Here is a 22,202-nt window from a genome sequence, read left to right as displayed (position 1 = left end):
GATAAAGCACTAAGTCTGTGAAACCTTCAGATGCGCCTTTATGGACTAAAAATTGGGTAGGTTTCCAAGATGACACATGTATAAAACATGCTGCACCACATATTTATAAATATTCAAGTCAAGGCACTTTTGGCAGTGCAGAATTTTTTCTTTTTATGATTAGAAATTGGTATGAAGATAAACATCCACAGGAGCAAAGCTAATGATGTTGTTGTGGAGGATGGGGGCTTAAAATTTAGTCTGTGAGGCACCAGCACAGTGGGAGATGATGACATCTAATGTTGCGTGAGGCAAGCAAATCCAACACAATAACACAGTGAAATGTACAAGACTCCTTCACAGCAGGAATCAAAGGTCATTAAGGAAGTAGGATGCACAAGAAGAGAGACTAAGGATCATTTTAGTATCTCAATATAGAGCAGAAGAATGTACTCTTTGTTTACTGCTCTAAAGATTACATCTAAGAACATTGTGACCAAGTTATATGCGTTTCTATGAAATAATCTAAAAAAAATCACTCTTGTTTTTGCTCTTCTCTTCTTCCTTCAACACCACTTTCTTTCCTTCTCTATCTGTCTCTCCTCCTAGTCTGCTTCCCATATGTATCCTCTCTCAGACTATTTCTATAAAAATAAAGCTTTTTTTTCTTTTCTCATCTATCTGTGATATTTTCTTTTTCTGATTCTGCCTTTTACTTCAGTTTCTGAGTCCATTCAAACTTTTCTTTCTCTTGTTTGTTAGGACTGTCTAGTTATGTTCATTTTTATTTTTCCAGCCTCATTTTTCTCCCTCTTCCCTTTAATTTGGTGAAAGTAGAGGTTTAACATGTGATGTCCATTTTTCTCTCTCATCATTCTTCCCACTCATTCTCTATACCTATGCCATCTCCTTTCATTTATTCCCCTTGCCTCATTTTATCTCCTGCAAAACAGTGATCAGCCTGAAAGAAGCTCTCCTCATTCCCCAGCTATAACTGATCATATCTAAGGTGAAAGCTTTTTGCCTAATCCCACTGTACTTGGGTCCAAAGCACCACTGCATCCACCCCCAGCAACGACAGGTCCACGGCCTTAATGCTTGTCAGCACTATCAGTGCTCTTAACCAACACCATCCTGGTCAGAAGCACAAACAGCACTGTAATGCAAGACACAGCAACGCCTCATGACGTGGCTCATGTCAATGATTTAGCAATCAGTGCTGCCCTGAACCTTTTCTCCAAGAATATTCCCTGGGATAACACATAACTTGTGTGCAATGAACTAAGATGGGTATCAAAGGGAGCTAGGGTCATGCAGCAAGGGAGAATATACTCAAGTGAATCAACAAAGCAATACTGAAACGAAAGGAACAGATGGAGAATGAAATAAGGCAAAAAAACCCACCATAAATGTTTAGGGCCAGATTTCTAAACATCATTTCAAAATTGTGAAAATGTATCAGCCCAAGCACAGAATTCTACTTGCCTACATTTAACTTGACAACAATGAAGATACTTATAATATATTTCTTATTTGCTAACAAAATCCTTGCCCCAGATGAGTGAGTGGATTTTTGCAAGGCTGGTCTAAATATATAATTATCCATTTCTTTACTTGGCGTAATATTTACTAAGCACCTTCTACATTAATAAAAAATGAGTTTGATCCTGAGATGCATGTTGCAGATGGCAATCAGTACACCTTACTGAAATGTCTTATACAGTCCAGCAGGGATTAAACAAACTGTGTAATACAGAAACTTAATCTAGTTCTTTAGATTTTTATATTAAAAAGTCTATAGAATTTAGTAGAGATCCTATTCACAGACTAATAGATTTTTAAGGTCAGAAAGAATCATTGTGATAATCTAGTCTGGCCTCCTGCACACCACAGGTTCTAAAATGTTACCCAATTACTCCTCTATTGCGTGGAATAACAGTGTTTGATTAAAGCACATCTTCCAGAAAAGCATCCAATCTTGATCTGAAGACATCAAGAGATGGTGGAGAATCCACATCCCTTGCCAGTTTGTTCCAGTGGTTAATCTCCTTCACTGATGAAAATGTATGTCTTATTTCCAATTTGAATTTGTTTGGCCATGTACGGAGGTGAAGTTATCTCCCTATTCCTGCTCCCCTGTTTATACATCCATGGATTGCATTAGTCCTTTTTGCCACAGCATCGCAGGGGGAGCTCATGTTGAGTTGTTTATGCACTATGACTAGAGCCCATTTTTTGCAATGACACAACATAAAATGAAAATCAGTGTTTAAAAAGAAAAACCAAAAAAACTCCCTGCAGCAGCGGCTGCTGCTGTCGTCGTTGCTGGGCCCTACTCCCTGCTCTGGGCTTTGCAACCTGGCACACAGGGTCTCAGGGCCACTCAGGTTTGATGAACGGTGTTGCACCTTGGCACATGAGGTCACAGGATTGGCCCCAGCCACTCTGCTGTCATGACAGAGGGCCAGGTGGGCCAAACTTGAGCAGCTCTGTGACCCACTACACCAGGTCACAATGCCTGGCGTGGAAAGCTGGGCCCAGCCTCATGGGACAGGAGTTGCAGAAGCCGTCACTGCAGGGTGAGTGCAGTGTGGGTTCACTCTGCAACCTCCCTCCTGGGCTTGCCACCCCACTCCTCGAGGTCAGAAACCATCCAAAGGGCCTCCCACCTCCCAAAGCCCCAGGGCAGGTCCCAATCCAGCCAAGAGCTCCCACACTCACCTCCTCCACATGCTCACACAGATTAAATGAAATAAAATCTCTTCCTCTCCCCCCCCCCCCCCGCAAAAAAAACCCTCCACCCCAAAATTATAAAACACAAGAAGAATTTCACAGAGTTCTAACTCTGATCCTTGAATTCTTTTCAGGGTCACTAATTTGCAGGACACAGTCCCCCATTCTGTAGGTATGGTCTGCATGCCTCATTCCCAGGTGTATTACTTTCCATGTGGCTTAGCCAGCTTACCAAGCGATCCAGATTGCTCTGTTTGACTGCTCTGTCTTCTTCATTATTTACCATTCCATGAATCTTTGTATCATCTGCAAATGTTATGAGCAGTGATTTTACATTTACTTCCATTCAGTAGGATGGTTCATAACAGCCCTATAGGAATTGCCATACTGACTAAGATCACTGGTCCATTTGTCCAGTATCTTGTTGCTAACTGTGGTCAATATCTAATGTTTCAAACTTCAAAGAAAATTGCAAGAAAACTTTTAGCTGCCAATTATGTAACAACCTGCCTGAATGGGAAGGTTCTTCCTAACTCCAATCGGTTTGTAGCCTGAAGCATGAGGATTTGTATCACTTAAAATAAAAATAATCCTATCTAATACAACTATAGGCGTTCTTGTAAATCAGAGAAATATCTAATCCTGTCTTGAAGCCTACTAAACTCCTCACCACAGCAACATCTGTGGCCACAAGTTCCACATGTTAAATATGGATTGGGTACCAGAAATAATCTTTTCAATTGGAAACACCTTTCTTTTCAGTTTCATTGAAAGCCTCTGTGAGCAGGTGCTTGCACGTATCTGTTCTAAAGCAAAATCCACTTGTTGGGTAGAGTCAAGACCTCACTTATCCCCTTCCAGGAGTTTGCTTTTATTAACAAAGACAAAAAAAAATAAAAAATCAATGACAAACCTTTTCCTTAGGCTTGGCTGCACCTAGCAGTCCTACCTGAGAACTGCTCCGCCCACACTCCCTCTCTTCTCTCTTGCAGGATAACCACTTTCACAGCCCTGAGAGATGCCGTGGGGAGAGGTAATGAGCCACCTGCTTCAATGAATCAGCAGAACCTACTTAAACCTTGTCTGTTAGGGTCAACAACTGCTAAGAAGTTAAGGTGTCTCCAGCAAACAGCCATCCTGTTACAGTTCCCTTGTTCTTGCACTGTGAGAAACTGCAACCATAGCCCCCCAATTTAATAGTTCTCTACGGTCTTTATTATATTGTACACATCTATGATCTCTCTTACCAATCACCTCTCTTGACAGTCCCAGTCTTCTCTCTGTCTTTTCACAGGGAAAACCTCCCTTGCGTCTAATAATTTTCATCACCCGAATCTGAGTAACTTGGATTTCTGCTTCATACTTTTTTAAGACCATAACTGAACACAGTATATGAGATGACAGCATACCATTGATTTATATAATAGCATTATATCACCAATGTTATTTTCCATCCTATTCCTTATACATCCTGCCATTGTTTTCTATTTTGACAGCTGCAGAGAACAGTCTTTCATTGAGCTTTCCAAAATGATGTCCTGAATGACTGCAGTTAATTTGGAACCAGCAATTTCTATTAAATTCAGTGCAACTCATCCATGGAGAAGGTGATGATCTCTCATTTGTGTTGAAAATTCTGAAGATTACAGCTGTATTGGCCCTGCTCAGTCATGTACTGTACACACAGTATTGTGTCATTCAGGCATTTATGCAGGATGCTGAATCTCACTGGGAATAAATCAGTCAGGCTTACTGTAACCTTTAGAGAACAAATACATGAATCATGAACTAACTAACTAAAGCAGTGTAATACAAATGGTTATTTTCAGTTGGAGACATCAAAGGGAAAATAATGCCAGTGTTTGAAATCTTGCAACAAACTAGAAAAGGAAAACAACATTAAAGACTTAGGCCTGGTCTACACTGCCGCCGGCAGTCGATGGGAGATACACAAGCTACATTAGGTAGCTGGTGTATCATCTCCTGTCAACGTACTCACATTGCCGTACCGCAGCATCTTCACTATACCATCAACGGTACCGTCAACACAGCCTTACTCCTTTTGGGAAGGTGGATTACCAGCGTCGACCAGAGATCACTTCCGGGATCGACTGAGCAGATCTCCACTACCTGCTCAGTCGATCTCTCTGAACCGATCGCAGTGGAGCCCAGACATACCCTTACTGCTCTCTTGCTATGCTGCCAAACTCTCACAACAGGTAACAGAGCATGAAGTCAGCTCTTTCCTAACTAGAGAACAGCAGGGCAAGTTTTAAATAGGCTGTATCTGTCCTGATGGTAATATCCCAAACATGTGCACTGAGCCAAGTGTTTTAATCCCTGCTCCTGTTACAGTTCCTCTGAATGCTGCCAGCGCATGCCTGTCATTTCAGCCCTCCTTTCCAACAGCATGAGGGACACTATCTCTCCACCAGCTCTGCCTTACCCTGAAGGAAGTCATCCCCCACAACTTTGTCTCAGAAGAAGAATGAACCACCACTGCCTTTCTGCCACTCACCCTGACAAAATTTCTGCTTGCCCTGGCTAAGATGGCAAATGGATTTTTCAAGTCCAGTACACAGGAGTCATTTCATGTACCACTGAAATCTGGCCACTTCTGGAGTGGAACACAGTAACTACTTAACAGTGTACAGTAACCTTATGCAGCAGGACAGGACAGGAAGTGAAGAATAACTTCTCCATTTGAAAGTGCAGGGAGCATTTAGGTAAGTAAAATGTAACTACATGAGATGCCATTTAGCCAATATAATATTGTGTATGAAAATTGACAATATTCCCCATGAAAGTGAACTATAAAGGTCCCAATACTGAACTTTTGAGGCTTTACATTTAATACACCTTAAAAGCTGCGTGCTATAATAGCAGATATCCTGTTAATTCTACCCAAATTCTTTTCTTCACCATGAACCACCATTGCAGAACTATGGTTAAAAAAAACAAAACCTACACTGCACAACTTCCACAGTTGGCAAATCATAGGTTCTGTGTATAAACAAAGCTGTGGGTGCAAAGGATACCATATCATAGATTGCATGTGCTGCCTTGTTTATGGTCAGGATTTACACTTACTGTAATTGTTTCTGATTTAATGACTCAGAGTGATCAGTTTCAAATAGAAGCATTTAGAAGTGGATTCAGGAAGTCATTTAACACTATAAGAGGCAACTATGAAGCTATGTGAATTTGGGGGGGGGGAGATCAGATGCCATAAACAAATGTAATAACATAAGAACAACCATGCTGGGTCAGACCAGTGGTCCATCTAGCCCAGTATCCTGCCTTCTGACAGTGGCCAGTGCCAGATGAGAAAGAATGAACAGAACAGGGCAATTTTGAATGATCCATCCCCAGTCACCCAGTCCCAGCTTCTGATAGTTGGAAATTTAGGAATTCCCAGAGCGTAGAGTCACATCCATGACCATCTTAGCTAATAGACATTGATGGACCAATCCTCCATGAACTTATATAATTGGTTTTTGAGCCATACTTTTGGCCTTTACAACATCCTCTGGCAATGAGTTCTGCAGGTTGATTATGAACTGTATGAAGAAGTACTTCCTTTTATTTGTTTTAAATCTGCTGCCTATTAATTTCGTCAGGTGATCCTTAGTTCCTATGTTATGTGAAGAGGTAAATAGTATTTCCCTATTCAGTTTCTCTACCATGCATGATTTTATATCCCCCCTTAATTGTCTCTATTCTAAGATGAACAGTTCCAGTCTTTTTAATCTGTCCGCATATGGAAGCTGTTAATTTTTGTTGCCCTTCTCTGTACCTTTTCCATTTCTAATATATCTATTTTCAGGTGTGGTGACCAGAACTGCATGCAGTATTCAAGGTATGGGCGTACCCTGGATTTACACAGAGACATTATGATATGTTCTGTTTTATTATCTATCCCTTTCCTAATAGTTTCTAACATTCTGTTAGCATTTTTGACTGCCCTGCCACTGCATATTGAGCGGATGTTTTCAGAAAACTACCCACAATGACTCCAAGATCACTTTGTTGCGTGGTGACAGCTAATTTAGACCCCATCACTGTGTATGTATAGTTGGGATTATTTTTTCTAGTGTGCACTACTTTGCACTTATCTGCATTGACGATATAGGTCATTTAATCTGGTATTCTGCCCCTGGTAGCAGCCACCACCACCTGCTTTAGAAAATAATCCAAATGCAAAGTACTTTAATAGCAAGACATGGCCTGGCCAGTTGTGTAATAAGCTATAATGGGACAAAGAATACCTTACTGACTCCAGTGGGCAAACAGTTTATGCCCAGAAGCCAAGGGCAGATAATCATTGTAACATCTTGATTTAGACAGAATAGTTGCAAACGTTGAACAATTCAACAATTTGCCTTACAATCTACCTGGATTTGTTAATGGGCTCTGAATTCACAGGAGTATCTGAACAAACACACTTAGGAATCCACTAGCTCAGTGGAGATGTCTTCTCAGTGCAGAGCAAACAAAGCAAATAGGTTTCTTGGGTGTATTAAACAAGGGTGTGCATAATGTATAAAATGCAACAATGGCACTGTGTCGAACAGTGGTATGCCTGCATCTGGAATACTGTATCCTATATAGACAGCCTCACTTTAAGAAAGATTCAGCAGAGAATGAACATTTCCAGAAATGAGCAATAAGAAGAAGTGACACATAACTGACTACAGAGAGCAAAGGAGAAGATTCAGTAGGGATCTGAATGTAGTATTCCAATTACAAAGGGAATAGTCAAAACTGATCAGTCCCTCCTTTTTACCTTATCCCATAATACAATCACAAGTGCACACTCAAGCTTAAGGGGCAGCTAATTTGGGAACAGATAAAAGAAAATATTTATTTACCCATCATATAATCACAGCATATGGAATTCAGTGCCACAGGAGATTAGTGAGACAAATTATTATGAATGAATTTTAAAAAGCATCTGATAATTTTATGACCACCATCATTTACAGCTATGCAACTTGCAGTTATGCAAGCTAAGATAAAATAATAGAAGTTAAATATTATGCGTCAGTTCAAAAGTTGATCACCTGAGCATCAATTACTACTGGAAACAGGGTACCAAACTAATTGGATCAATGTCTGACTTTGAATGGCAAATCCTATATACATTTCCACACATCACAATCCACCATTGGTCTTAATATTTTCCATGCCTTTAGATTATAAATTAGCACACTATGGCTGAAAATAACTGACTCATGCTTTTATAAGTGATAAATATTTTCCACGGTAAGACCATGTGATTTTATTTGGGTTTTTTTAGGTCTGACATTTACTTTGAACTTTTTAAAAATTAGCTCAAGAAAACTATTTGCTCTGATGTGCTGGGGCTTAATCCTGTATTCTCTGAACACCTAAAACTCTCACTGAGAGTTCTGGGTAAGTACGGAATGCTGACCGGGACTGATATGGAAAAAGACACCCATTACCCTTCTAAGTTTTACCACACTGCCCACAGCAATGACATCAAAGTAAGTATCCATGCTCCAAGTGGGGATCGGCATATCTGCTCAGGGGTTAAGGCAGAGCAGACTGTTACAGTTCAGAAGAGCATTCTGTTCAGGTCCCACTGCAGCTGCTTGACTCTGCACTTTGTTCCCAACGTAAAGCACTGGAGTTTCCATAGCACCTGCTCCCACAAAAGAAGGCAGAGGAAGAAAAATGGTTTTTAAAAGAGTCACTGATTTGATAAGCAAAAATAGTGCCTAAAACCCTGAACAAAGGCCTTGAAGAACAGGTTCAACAAGAACAGCTCAACTTTGCCTACCCTCATTACTTTGCCTCACAGGAAACCATGAGAATTAGATCTAAGCAACCAAGCTTCAGGCCCTGCTACAATTGGTCTGTTTATCAAACACATACAAACCTTACCTTATTTAGCCACTTTAACCCTGGTATTGTGTCTGAATTTATTTGGTCTTCCAGCCATGGCCGCATCCGCATTCTTTCCACAGGCATCGTTACCTTAAGTAGAAGATGAAGAAAACAAGGGACAGTGTTACAGTTACTTAGCTGTGTCCTAATCACAGAAGTAGAGTTTTCATTTTTTTACCGATAACAGGCAAATTTGAATTGTTTATTTAAAAAGTGTGTGAACACGGGGCTGGTAAACAGCAGTCCTTGAGACTGCTGTTCTGTTTATCCATCCATCAGGTCCAGCGCAGACAGTAGCAATGTAAGCTCTCCCATGTTTCAACTTTGACCTTGTGGGGGGGAACCATCTGTAAACTGAACAAACAATTAAAAAAAAAAACAAATTCAAACTTTTATTTAGTCAGTCCTCAGTTCTTCTGGAAGGGTTGTTCCTGTAGCATGGACACCTGTCCGCCAGGAACTTGACTGAGATTCCCAACATATTTTACATTATAGTACAGTCTACTCCCGATTATCCAAATAGCATGGGTGATATGGATTTTATTTGGATAATCGGGAGTTCAGATAATGGAGAGGGCAGGAACCATTCAGCTCCAGGGTGGCATCCCCCACGGCTGAGGGCTCCTCCTCACAGACAGTCCTGGCTAGGGGTGTCTGCTCTGCCTTGCTCACTCACTCCTGTGATAGCAGGGCTGCAGAGGGTTCTCTGCAAGCACCAGGTGCAGGGGGAAGCCGCGATCACAGCAGGGCAGAGCAGAGACATTTGGCCCAGACTCTGTTCTGTCCTGCCAGGACCACAGCCTTCCCTGCATTTTGGGCCTGCAGGGATCAGATGCCACCAACCCTGCAGCAACGCAAGTGCCATTCAGCAGCAGGGGAGCCTCCTCAACACCTGGCCGATGGTCTCTGCTCTATCATCCGGACCTCTGCATTATCCAAATCCCTTCCTGGTCCCCCTGCATGAGATACATGCTGCAGTGGGAATGCGTCTCAAGTATCTCACGTTGGAGGACAAGGAAGAGATTTGGATGATAGGGTTTTGGATAAATGGGAGTATACTGTTATTCAGTGGGCAGCCATCTGGTAGCAACTGTCACTCTACCCGAGTGCAAGGCGTGTCACCATGCCCCATTACCAGTCCCTTGAGCTATCCAGTCCCTGACATTTTTAAGAAACCATTTTACAGTTTAAAATACATAGGACTCAGTGCTCTTCAGCCATCTTGCCTGTATCTCAGTGTAGCTATGTCTCACTAGTTTAGACCCAAATTTATTTCTCTCACACATCACACAAACTTGATGTCATTTCATTGTTTGTATCTGTAAATTACTCACATCAGAGTAGGAAGTCTTCAGTCTGATCAAGAAAACTTTAACCTGTGTCAGGTATTTCTAAGGTGCCAATGGCTGTGGTATCTAGATACTAGATACAGATTTAAGAGTCACATTAAAACTGTTAAGGAGCCTGCAATCAATCACTTCCGTGTTCAAAGACTTTTACTTGGTTTTTTTCACCCCAAATTCCTCCCCTTTCTTCATGTCAAAAGGGAAAGAACTTTGCATTACTTCCTGCTTCCCCACTCTGCTATTGTTGTGTACTTCATTTTTGATCCTCATCACATTGTTAAAAGCCATACATTTGAAAGCGGACAGCAATTACTTTAGTGTACATGGGTTTGTTCTTTTTCCTATGGGCTCACAAATATCAGGCAGACAAACAATTAGGTTTCCTCTCACTGCCCAAAGGAGGGTTTGTTTTTGTTTTTTAGTTTTTTGCTGAAATCAAGGGGGAATTATGTTTAAAATCTGAGGGCAAAATATGGCTTTTTAAAATGTTTAGAGAACAGAACAGCAATTTTATAACAAGCATGATCATCCACAAGCTCTTAGCAAACATACTGTCTCATTTTATTACCTTGGAAGAGCTGTGTAGAGCAAGCCACAAACGTTTCAATCTCAGTTGTCTTTACAGTCACTAACTACAATGACTAAGAACTTCTAAATAACATAGAAAATGACTGACTGACTTACTCCCCTATCAGCTTCAGATATGAAAAAATCACCAGAAACTGACGACAGTTGAATCCATGTACAAAGTTTCAGTCTCCATGTCAGAGACCTGCCAACAAAGCTGATTATGTGAGTAGTAGCAAAGCAGGTTGGCGTGCTCACATGGTATGGTGCCTTGAGAAATGTCTGCCGCGCAGGAACAGTATCTATAATGAGTTCATGTAGAATTCTCACCCAGGAAACACTATGCACGTATCTTAAACTGTGCTCAGGGCTGATGCACTGAATACTCTGAGACAGAAATGACATTGCTGTTTGGACTGAAACCCTAAATGCAGTATCTACCTTTCCAGTAAGTCAGCTGCATGTTTTGTTTGTACATCAGGGACAAGAGATCCTTAAAAGTAGCCCGCTTACACAGACGGCATCTCTCTGCAACTGCAGCAGGAGGGCAAAGCTGAGCAACTAAAAACTCAACCAACAAGCATTTTCTATTCATCTGGCAAGGAAGATACAAGCACAAGCAAATATCATGGTTGAGTGCATTTCTTTATGTAAATTATGTAAATATATCCTGACAAGGTGCAATGCAGCTCTCAGTGTTCCAAGTGTGGGCACTCAAGCTCAGCAATAGACATATTGTATATATTTGTGTATAAGCCAAAATATTCAGGACAAAATTGCAGGCCTACTTTTGGGGAACTAATTAGTCAAGAGGCAAAGAGGAGAGAGACAATCAGTATGTTCAAGGGAGCAGCAGCTAATCCCACTTGAAGTGCTCAGCTCTCGGCCTGGTGATAGCAGGGAGTTCCGCCTTGATTCCCCAGCCAGGAGAAGAAAGAGCTGCCAACACCACTGCTCCAGAGAAGCTGGTCTTGCTTGGGATGGAAGTGCAAAGTTGTGTGGCTCTCTCTTTTCTCCCACGGAGATGGATGACCCAATGGTTCTCCCTGCTGTTCCACTGCAGGTCCAGTGCTCTCTCCTCTACTTCAGACTAGGGACCTTCCAAGACAGAACTGGGGTCTGCTGTTGGTAGCATATATACTTTGTATATAAGGCCACACCCGCTCAGTCTGATCAAAGGTGTTTAGGAAGGAGAGGGAAATTTTTTTTAAGACCTAATTATTTTAAAACAAAAACAAAACAGAACCCTCTAAATAATGTCCAGTTGGAGGAGATCGTGGGCATTGTCTGGGATACATTTCCACAGAGAAGCAAGCACAGCCACTATTAAAGTTCTGTTAAGCAAAATATATATGAGCCTCAGCAATGCTCCTCAGAGGCAATGTTCAAATAGAGTTTTGCTATAGAAAACAAAGCTGTAATGTTTCCAGAAGCATCTCCAGGCAGCTCTTTCTCAGAAGGAGAACACTGACCACATCTGAAATGGCAGAATGTTGTGGTTTCTAAAACAGCTGCATATCCACCACTCCGTAGACAAAAGTACAGTATGAACACAGGATTAATTTAGCTCAGGTAACAAATAATTAAATACAGAAAAATTACACTAAGGCACTGGTCCAGATGCATAGTTAGAATGGAAAACAAAATCAGGATATATAGAAATTAAGTTTCTACTGTAATGTTAACTTGGCCATCAAATGTCATATTTTGCATTCCTGCTTTTCTTGTTAAACATATAGTTTGAAATAATTCTGTTTATGTTGTTACATATACCGTAAGATATACAGGATGTGTGTAACTCAGCTAAATTAACATTGCAGTAAGAAACTTAATCTTAATAGTAAATAATTACTCTGTAGTAGGAATTTGTGGGAAATCCCTAAGTTTTGTATGCCAAAACACATAAAACACTGGACGTATCCTCCTCTTTGAGTAGGTAACTCTACTGGTGATGACAAAGTAACTGTCTGGCACCTAATGGAGGGAGGCAGGGCATTTTTAGAAAAGGGTCCATAACTCTGGAATTTGCTTCTCCCATAGGTGTCAGAGCCTGAATTTGGGAGCCTTTAGTTCATACTGCAAAGATTCAACTTTTCTCCAACATGCTCTCTCTCTCTCTCTCTGTTTGTTGTATGTGTTATTATTTTTACATGCTCCTAGAGCTTCAGATGGGAGAACTTTAAAACCAAACAATCAGTAAAGAATGGGAAAGCCACTTTGTGCCAATTAAGTAATTAAAGCATGCAAAGAACTTTGAAATCCTTCAATGAGAGCAGCATAGACACGCGCAGTACTATGGCCTGCCATCAAACTCCAGCCTGGCCTCACCCTCCTTGTAATATATTAATTTCAAAACAAACAAATGAAAACCAGGAACTAACATGAGGCATATGTAACACTAAGCATGGCAAGTTCTTTCACTCTAGCCTCCCTCATACCATCTCCCCCACCCAGCTTTTTTTTTTAGTGTTTGCACTGTAAATAGAGTAGCTGTGCCTCTTCAGAAAAATCCTGCACACCTACACAAATCCCTCTCCATTCCTCCTTACAATTAATGGCTATGTTTCAGAGAATCATAGAACCACTGGGCTAGAAGGGACCTGTTTCTCACTTTACACTAAATTTAAGGACTGAGGCCCAAATTTACAGAGGTATTTTAGGCACCTAAAGATGCAGATAGGTGCCTAGAAGGGTTTACAAAGGCACCTACGTACCTAACTCCCCACGATTTCAAGTTCCACTTCAAGTCAACGGGAGTTAGGCATCTAACTTTCTTCGGTGCTTCTGAAAATCCCACTAGGTGCCTATCTGCATCTTTAGGCGCCTAAGCATCTTTGTACATCTGGCCCCTCAAGAGCTCAAGCCACCTGCAAGAAAAAGCTTCAGGCCAATCTCTTGGCTCAGTTGGTACCACCTGGCACTGGCATGGGGGAGACAAGTTAAGAATACAATCTTGTTTCTAACATGCTCAGGTTGACAGCTGGAAGCAGGGATGTTAGACACATGATGCTCTCAAACTCAGCCTAGCATCCCATTGCAACAGGATAGGGAAATACTGTACACGCACATTTGAACATGTTTCAACCAAATTTTCTGAAATGGCTTTGAAAGCATGGTTTGTTTGTTTTCTGGTTTACACCTTTTCAGAGGAGGCCATTGCCAACAACCACTGTCAGCAACAGGTCAGCTTTCTAGTGTAGATGGGGCCCAACACAGCAGTTTTTTTACCCAGACCGCAAAGGGATAGCCCATGTATAAATGAAAAGAGAATTGGGCCCACCCCCAGGGATTTTAAATTCTATAAAAGTGCTTCCCCTTACTAACCAATCCAACCAAGAATTTTTGTTTGAAAGAACCAGAATTCTGACCCATCTCTCACTTCTTCAAAGTGTATTAAAGCTGACTGAACTCCCAGTGTAGACAGCGCTATCTTGACAAGAGGGCTTCTCCCATCGACATAGCAACCGCCTCTCAGGGAGGCAGAGTACCTACACCAACAGCAGAAGCTCTCCTGTTGGCATAGGTGGCATCTTCACTAAGCACCACAGCTGCTACTGCACGGTAAGTGTAGTCAAGCCCTAAGAAGCATGTTGATATCTGAAAAAATTTGTAAATACTTCTGGGGAGGTAGTTGAGTAGAGACACCCTGAGGAGTGCCATGGACTAGGTCACAACCTTTTCCTCTCACAGTTATGAAAAGAATCTACTCTTCAGGGAAAATGTTTCCAGAGTTTGTAGGAGAAATATTTTTCTATCACAGTTTTCGGACTGACAAAAAAGAACAAAATATATTAAAAGAGTGAGATGTATTTTATAACTTTATTAGCTGATATTCTTTTTAGTACTTCCTTCATTTTAAGATGTAGTTTCACTTCCTAAGCATATAAACCATCCTGTGTGACCAGACCGATATGCTGAGATGAGTCCATGCTATTAATTATAGGATTCAGGGAATTTGGTTCTGTGTTTGCCCATGTTCTGGGACTCTTCCAGGGTGCAAAAGATCACTGATCTTATTTTAAGGAACAGGGTATGGATGAAAATTCTGTCCCTTGATCACAGACTGAGTCCTGCTTAGATATAGAAACATGTGTCACCAAGCATCTTTTAAAACCATCTTCTGAGAAGGCCCCAGTCCTGCAAAGATGTATAAACATACTAAACTTTATATACTGTAAGTAGTCCCGTCAATGGTGCATTCAAACCAGAGGGGAACGGTCCGAATGTTTGGAAATTAACAATTTAGGAAGGATGGATTTGGAGAGATTCAGAACAGGAAGGGCTGTTGGTGTCACCCTGGAAGGAGTAACTGGGCTGGTGAAAGCCTAGGTGAGATCTTATGGTTACAGGCTGGCTACTGGTGTCAAGGAACTGACCATAACTGCACAGCACAAAGGACCCCAAAGTTACAGAGCAGGCAGTGACAGAACCCCTTACTAATCTGGGTGGCCCCCAAAACATCAGACTGGCATAGTCATTACAGAAGTTGCACCCCAATATCAGTGAGCTGGGGTTCACACTCTAAAAACTTACTAAACAGACCCTAATAGATTCAAAAGTAAAGGAGCAAAGTACAAGCTTAACGTTTATTACATATTTTCTTTTTGTTTATTTCGGGTTAAGAGAAATACAACCAGGAAAGGGGAAAATAAGCCAGATAGTCCTTGGACAGTATGAATAAAAAGTAGCTTAGGACTTTATGTTTGCAACATAGTTGACCCCACAAGAGGAAATCAGTGAAGGATCTGAGAACCTTGCTCACTGAGCATTTTAAGCAGGAGGAGGAGGGTACAGGTCGAGATGAACCAGAGTTGGGACACGAACCAGACCTTAATCCACTGCAGGAATTGGTGCTCAGATACAGCTGACTAAATTGCAGCTCCACAGGGACAAGGAGGCATAGGAGCACCAGGTGCAGATGGCTCAGACTCCAAGAAAAGGCAGTCATCAAGGATGCTGAGGAGTGAGTCCACCAGCAACAAATGGAATCGATCCACACAACCAAGGCCAATGAGAAGACAGAGGAGCAGCCCCACAGCGACAGGTGACAATGACCGAAGCAGAAGAGAGCACAAACACAAGTGGCAAATAGAGGCACAAGAAATGCAGCTCAGAGTACTGGAGCAGCAGAAAGGTATTCCCCAGCCCATGGGTGATCCCCACCAGAACTCACCCAGCTGGGACAGTGTCCACCTTTAAAGGACTCAGACTGCACAGAAGAACATTTTACTCCTTTTGAAATAATATGCCAGGCCAATGGCGTCCTAAGGACAAATGAATGTCTGTACTGGTTCCCAAAATTTCGGGTACAGCATTCCAAGTCTTGACTGACATGGACCAGTGGGAAGCCATGAACTATGATAAATATAAGGAAACTATATTGTCAAGGTTTCAAATTACTCCAGAATCATACTATGTAAAGTTTAGAAACCTAAAGATGCATGACAATAAGAGTCATGAGGAGTTTTTTCATATAATCACATTTTACGCATAAATGGGTAAAAAGTAAAGGGGTAGAAGGGGATTATGGGAGACAGTGTGATTTGTTTAACCAAGAACACTTCTGTAATGCTTGCTCAGAATCAGAACTGCCACAGGGGAAAAGTCTCCTGAAACAGCGCAGGTGGCTGCTTGGGCTGCTGATTTGCATGTGCACTCCAGATTAGGCACTAAACAAAAGCCCCAAAGTGAAGGGCAAAGGCCCCATGTAAAAGTGGGTCCTCAAGGAGTGGGGAGGGCAGGCCAGATATATCCCAAAAAGCATCATGTAAGTAACCCCCGTTATAAACCTCTGACCCAGGAAAACGGCCAAGAAAATACTGTATGTGTAACTACTGAGCACATAAAGAGGTATTACCCCAAAACCAAGCCTATCCTGCCCAGGTTAATACAGCTATGATGAGCTCAGGACACACAGAGGACACCATGCGGGTGTTGGTAGACTTTGTATGGTCTGAACCCATTGAGGTGCACAAGATGTACTATTGGGGTACACAAGAGAGGACATTTGAAAGACTTCAGGAAAATGTTTATTGGCCTGGTATAAACCTAGAAGGAATACTGTCAGTCTTATGATTTGTGCCAAAAGCAGAAAAGCCTCACTGCAACCATTACCTGTACTGGAGAAGCATTCCCTAGGATTGCCATGGACATTATTGGTCCATTCTCTAAGCCATCCAAAAAGGGAGGTGGGGGGGATAGGTGATAGCTGACTTTACTAGCAGATACCCAGAGGCAGTGGCCTGCTTAGCTAATATGGAAGCAGAAATTGGCAAGTGCATTCTTTTCCATATTTAGTAGGACGCATTTTCAAATAGAAATACTGTGAGATTGGGGGTTAAATTTCATGGCCCACATTGTCTATGAATTGTGGAAAAGGTGTGGCGTAAAACAATTAGTCTGCCCCTTATCACCCAGAAACAAATGGGTTAGTTGAAAGATTTCATGGGACATTTAAATCCATGCTAACAATGTTTGTAGACCGGAAGAAAAGGGACTGGGAAATGCTACTGCCTTACCTATTGTTTGCTTACAGAGAGGTACCCAAAATTTGACAGGGTTTGCCCCATTTGATGTCTTATATAGAAGAAAGGTCAGAGGCCCCCTAGATCTAGAAAGAGATTTGTGGGAAGATAACATTGACTCAGAAGGGGAACCAGTGAATGAACTGATATCTAAATTCAGGGCAGAGCTAAAATCCATTATGGAGCTGGTACAGCATAATCTTGAAAAAAGCCAAGCTGTAAAAAAAAGGGTGGTATGACAAAAAAGCAAGTTAAAGAGCCTTTGATATAGTTGATTTGGTTCTGAAATTAGCCCTGTATAAAGCATAAAATGCACAACTTGTAGGAGGGTCCCTCTGATGTGATAGAGAGACTAAGTAAAGTCACTTGCAATGTACAGAAACCCTAGGCTCAAAGAACATGCCCCAAACTGTACATATTAATTGACTGAACATTTACGACAACAGAAAAGCTTATAGCAAACATGATATGCTATGCAGATGAGGACCACAAAGTATCGCCTCTCCTAGACTTAATGTCTGAGAGTCAGGGGCAGACCCCTAAGGGTATGTCTACACAGCAAAGAAAAAAACATGGCTGACCTGTGCCAGCTGTCTCGGGCTCGCAGGGCTCCTTCATTGCTGTGTAGACTTCCAGGCTTGGGCTAGAGCCCAGGCTGTAAGATCCTGCATTCATTACAGATTTTGGACTTTTGGAGTTTAAGGTACCACCCTTAAATTAATTAATGCAAGGGCTACATTCCAGAGCTTGGTCAAGCAGATGCTACACGGGTTCCAGGACTTTGCACTCAACTATGTAGATGATATTGCTGTATTTAAAAACACCTGAGAGGAACACAAAACATGTGGGGAGGGTGTTGAAAAACATGGTCAAAGTGTACAACTGCGGTAGCACCTGGGTCATTGGGTGGGGGCTGGAGATCAAATCCACCCAGATCCCCTGGAAGTGGAAGCTATTGTGAATTGGCCTGTCCCTAAAATTAAAAAACAGGTTCTATCTTTTATAGGTCTGGCTAACTATTACCGAAAATTTGTAAGAGGTTTCAGTGACATTATCGCTCCGATCACAAGCCTATGCCAGAAAACAAAACCAGAAACAGGGGTTTGGTCAGATGCCTGTCAAAACGGTTTTGATACAACGAAACAAATGGTATCAAAGACACCCATTTAGCCCAGTCCAGATTTTTTTAAAAAAACAGTTAAATTGTGATGCATCCAACACAGGTCTCAGAGCCATTTTAATGGAAAAAGGAAGATAACCGGAAAAAACACCCATTGCTTTCTGAGCAAAAGCCTGTCTCCTATGGAACACAATTACTCTAATAGAAACAGGAACATTTGCTATTGTATGGTCTGTAAAACAACTCACCCTGCCTGTTCAATAGGCAGGTCACAGCAGCGTTAACAAATCACTCACTAAAGGCCATGTCTACATGAGCACTTAGGTCTGCAACGCTTTTTTCACCACCCCAAGCAACATAAGTTTTGCCAGCATAAATGCTTGTGTGCACAGCACTCTGTCAATGGAAGAGCTCTTTCCCATCGGCATAATGTGGCTACACAAGCGCTCTTACAGCAGCACAGCTGTATCAGTACAGCTGTGCCGCTGGAAGCTTGTAATTATAGACATTTAGTATGGCTCTATAAAATTAAAAGAACAACTCCAGATTTCTATGATGGAGTATAGTTTTGCAGGCGTATAATACAGAGATTAAAAATAGGGAGAGGTTGCCTACCACCCTATCCAGAAAAGGGTAGGGTGGGTGGGAGCAGCAGAAGTGAAGCTAACACCATGGCCAGTGACCAAAACCCCAGCATCAGACTCACAAGGGGGGGTGCGACAATCAGAGGACAAACGCCCCAAAGAGAGAACATGTTTGAGACCCCAAAATGATTAGCTAAACCAACTGACTGCATAGCAGACTGTATTACTGTAGTATAAAAGTATATCAAGTAAGGTCTTTTATAAAAGCTTGTAAACTTCTGAACTTGATTAGTCACTATGAGATATGTATACAAACTGTGGTTATGAATCTATGTATTTGTATATATAGAAAATTGTTCTAATAATTTATACAACAACTTAAACTACACCTCATAGCAGGGGGGTGAGCAATCAAGTGGGGAAAGGCACCTCCCAAACCAAGTATTTACACAAAGCTGGCTTCAAGTAACAATCCATTGTCCAGCCAGGAAAAGACAACGATGGACCGTTAAAGTTAATAATGGACCATTAAAGTTAATAGGAAGGCATTGAGACATCCAGGCTACCAAGTCAAAAGAGAATTTTCCCACTTCAAATAAACAGAAGTCACCATGGACTGAAAAAAAAGCAGGTTTGAGACTGAGGTTTTTTTTATCTAGACCAGGGGTGTCAAACTCATTTGCTATGGCGGCCAGATTTGAATTAAATGTACTTCAAGTGGGCCATACGTACCATAAATCGAAATACTAGGCACACCCATTTGTATGTAGTATTATATTTTATTTGCTAGATATCAGTGATATAAAAATTGCAGTAAATTCACTTCTACAACTACTACTATTTTACTATTAAAAGAATCGATCAGTGATTAAGAATGATAGTACTGCGCGATGCCCCACGACCACACTGTCCCTCTCCCGCCTTTTGGAGCGCTGCGTCTCGTGCACACAGCGCTCCACGCGCTGCCGCCAGAGTACACGGATCTCGCGGCAGCGCGCGACGCCGCCAGAGAGTACAACGCTGCAAGATGTCGCGGCAGTGCGTGCTGCCCCCAGGGGCCAGACCAAAAAGGTTGGCGGGCCATATCCGGCCTGTGGGCCGGATGTTTGACATCCTTGCTCTCCACTTTGAGGGACAGTCTCATGGCAAAAGACTGTCCCTGAATGCTGGATCCCTCCTCTAGCCAGGGGGTATGCTGAAACTCTGTCACAAGGAAATAGGTAAATTAGGCCTGGTCTACACTGCAGAGTTAGATCAACGTGAGGCAGCTTACATCAACCTAATTCTGTAAGCGTCTACACTAAAATGTCCTTCCCATCGATATAAGTTGCCCACTGCACTGACTTAATAACTTCTCCTCCGCAAGAGGCGTAGCGCTTAAGTCGATGTTGTTAGGTTGACGCAATGTCTGTGTAGACACAGTGTTGCTTACATCACCTGTTGCCACCCGGGGCTCTGGCTGTCAGTGCCCCACAATGCCCCTTAAGTCGGTGCAAGCGCTCCAGATGAGGATGCACACCTCATAGTAGCATAGTGTGAACACCAAGAGCCGATGTAATTACTGTGGTGGCTGTAGGTCAACCTAACTTAAGTAGACTCAAGTAATTCTGTAGTATAGGCATGCCCTTACATTAGAAAAGAGATTTTATCAAATATGAAAGTGTAAAAGCTGAGACTGCATTTTTATGTTTATTTTCTGTGTAACTTGTATGTGTTTGCTTTCCCCCTGACAACATCCCTCACTATTTTATCTTTGAATCTGTGGTTTTCTATTAGATAAACTTTTTGTTTATTTTTATCACAGCAGGTCTCAGATGTGCAAACTGTGTGGAGTTGATATCTAGGAGGCAGACTGTGGTGAATCAGAAGGGGAACATTCTGAGTGTCTAGTAATTAAGATATTGGGGAGGATACATTTGGGAGATCACAGACTGGAAGGCTGTTGGCATCACCCTGCAAGGAGTAATTAGGCCAGCAAGACTGTATGCTTGTGGCTGGATACTGATTATCAGGGAATTGAAGCACTGCCACCCAGCACAAAGGCCCCAAGGTTACAGGGCAAGCAGTGACAGGATCCCTTACCAGTCTGGGTGGTCCCCAAAATGTCACACTTGGATCACAGACTTGATCCTGCTTAAATATAGAAACATGCATCACCAGGGGTGTATCCTGCAAAGATTTATCCACGTACTTAATTTTATGTACTGCACACAGTTGTGAAGTCAATGGGCCACTCGTAGGGCGTAACGGTAAGCACAAGCGCAAGTGTTTTCAAGATCAGGGCCTAAGACTGTGGTATCATCAACACACTTTCTACCCCCTCAAACACATATATTTGTATATCGTTTTGAAAGTATTTGCAAATACAAGCTCCAGTCCATGAAATTCTGATTTTTCACAGGTAATATGACCCACTAACATGACCTGGATTAAAGCTACTTTAAAGATATAAATCAGTATTTTAATTGCAACATACATTGTCATTTAACTTCACTTTTCAATTACACTGAATTAAGACATTTGAATCTTCCTGCCCCTAAAAAACCTCTAATACAAGGAGTCCCGCCCCTCCCGTATAATTAGTGCTCCAGTGAAGAAAAGAGAAGTTGCATCTTGTCCATGTGATTGCAATAGTAAAGTTACATACTTTTTCTTGAATAAACCCAAGTGATGAAAATATACATAAATCAACCTTACGTATCAGCCTGTGTTCCCATTCTGACCTACCTCCCCTCTACTACCAGTTCTTGACCTGTTCTTCAGCGGGAAAGAAGATCATCTTAGAAGATCAGACTGACGATACTCTGCTTCTTTCCCCAGACCTGAAGAAGAACTCCGTGTAGCTTGAAAGCTTGTAAGTTCCACCAACAGAAGTTGGTCTAATAAAAGATATTACTTCAGCCACCTTGTCTTGCTTATACCCTTGGATCAACACGGCTACAAAACTGCAAACAGAATGAAAGAAGATCTATCATGGAATCAACAGCATCGAACAAATGGCAGCTCTGTAAATCTGGTATGCTCATGGGTATAATTCACTCTCGGTGTTGCAGGGGTTAAGATTTCTAATAAAGTTGTCTGAAGTTCCTGAGCCTGTCAAATCGGAGATAAGATTAAGGAAAGTAAACAATCTACTGCAAAAGACCTTGGATTGTTCGGCAATAGAGGTCAAGACTGAAGGTAGGAGCTATGCTATCTGGCCTGTTAATCTCAACCATTGCTGTTGCCTCTCTTATCTTGTTGAGGAATATTATTGATACATTATCAAAAAGGCACTGAGGAAATGTCATGAATCCCTTTCGGATTTCCTTATAAGTCGTGATGGAAGGAACCCTCACTTTGGGTTCTTTTTAGTTCACTGTCCAGTTCTACCCTGACAAGTGGTATCGTCTTACTCTTGTTAGCACTGCAAAAGCAATGAAGCTGGATTCTATTTCTT

General features: G+C 41.8%; 1 protein-coding gene across 6 annotated transcripts in view; it reads right to left on the bottom strand.

The window, feature by feature from the left end:
• The window catches only part of IRF2 (interferon regulatory factor 2), a 60,402-nt gene that overhangs the window by 22,849 nt on the left and 15,351 nt on the right, over positions 1–22,202 (bottom strand). For 3 of the 6 annotated variants that reach the window (XM_067551658.1, XM_067551660.1, XM_067551663.1), the window contains exon 2: positions 8,620–8,712. In XM_067551658.1, the coding sequence (XP_067407759.1) occupies positions 8,620–8,712 (93 nt within the window). Of the gene's footprint in view, positions 1–2,944; positions 7,568–8,619; positions 8,713–9,956; positions 13,221–21,490; positions 21,667–22,202 lie in introns of those variants that run through there. The other 3 variants (XM_067551661.1, XM_067551662.1, XM_067551659.1) reach the window with 3 other exon arrangements.

Source organism: Emydura macquarii, unplaced genomic scaffold (genome assembly GCF_026122565.2).
Source record: "Emydura macquarii macquarii isolate MOO-44397 ecotype Brisbane River unplaced genomic scaffold, CSIRO-AGI_Emac_v2 contig_1363, whole genome shotgun sequence".
In the NCBI taxonomy this organism is placed as follows: Eukaryota; Metazoa; Chordata; order Testudines; family Chelidae; genus Emydura; species Emydura macquarii.
The sequence above is the reverse complement of the archived record's forward strand: the minus strand, read 5'-3'. Positions and strand labels throughout refer to the sequence as shown.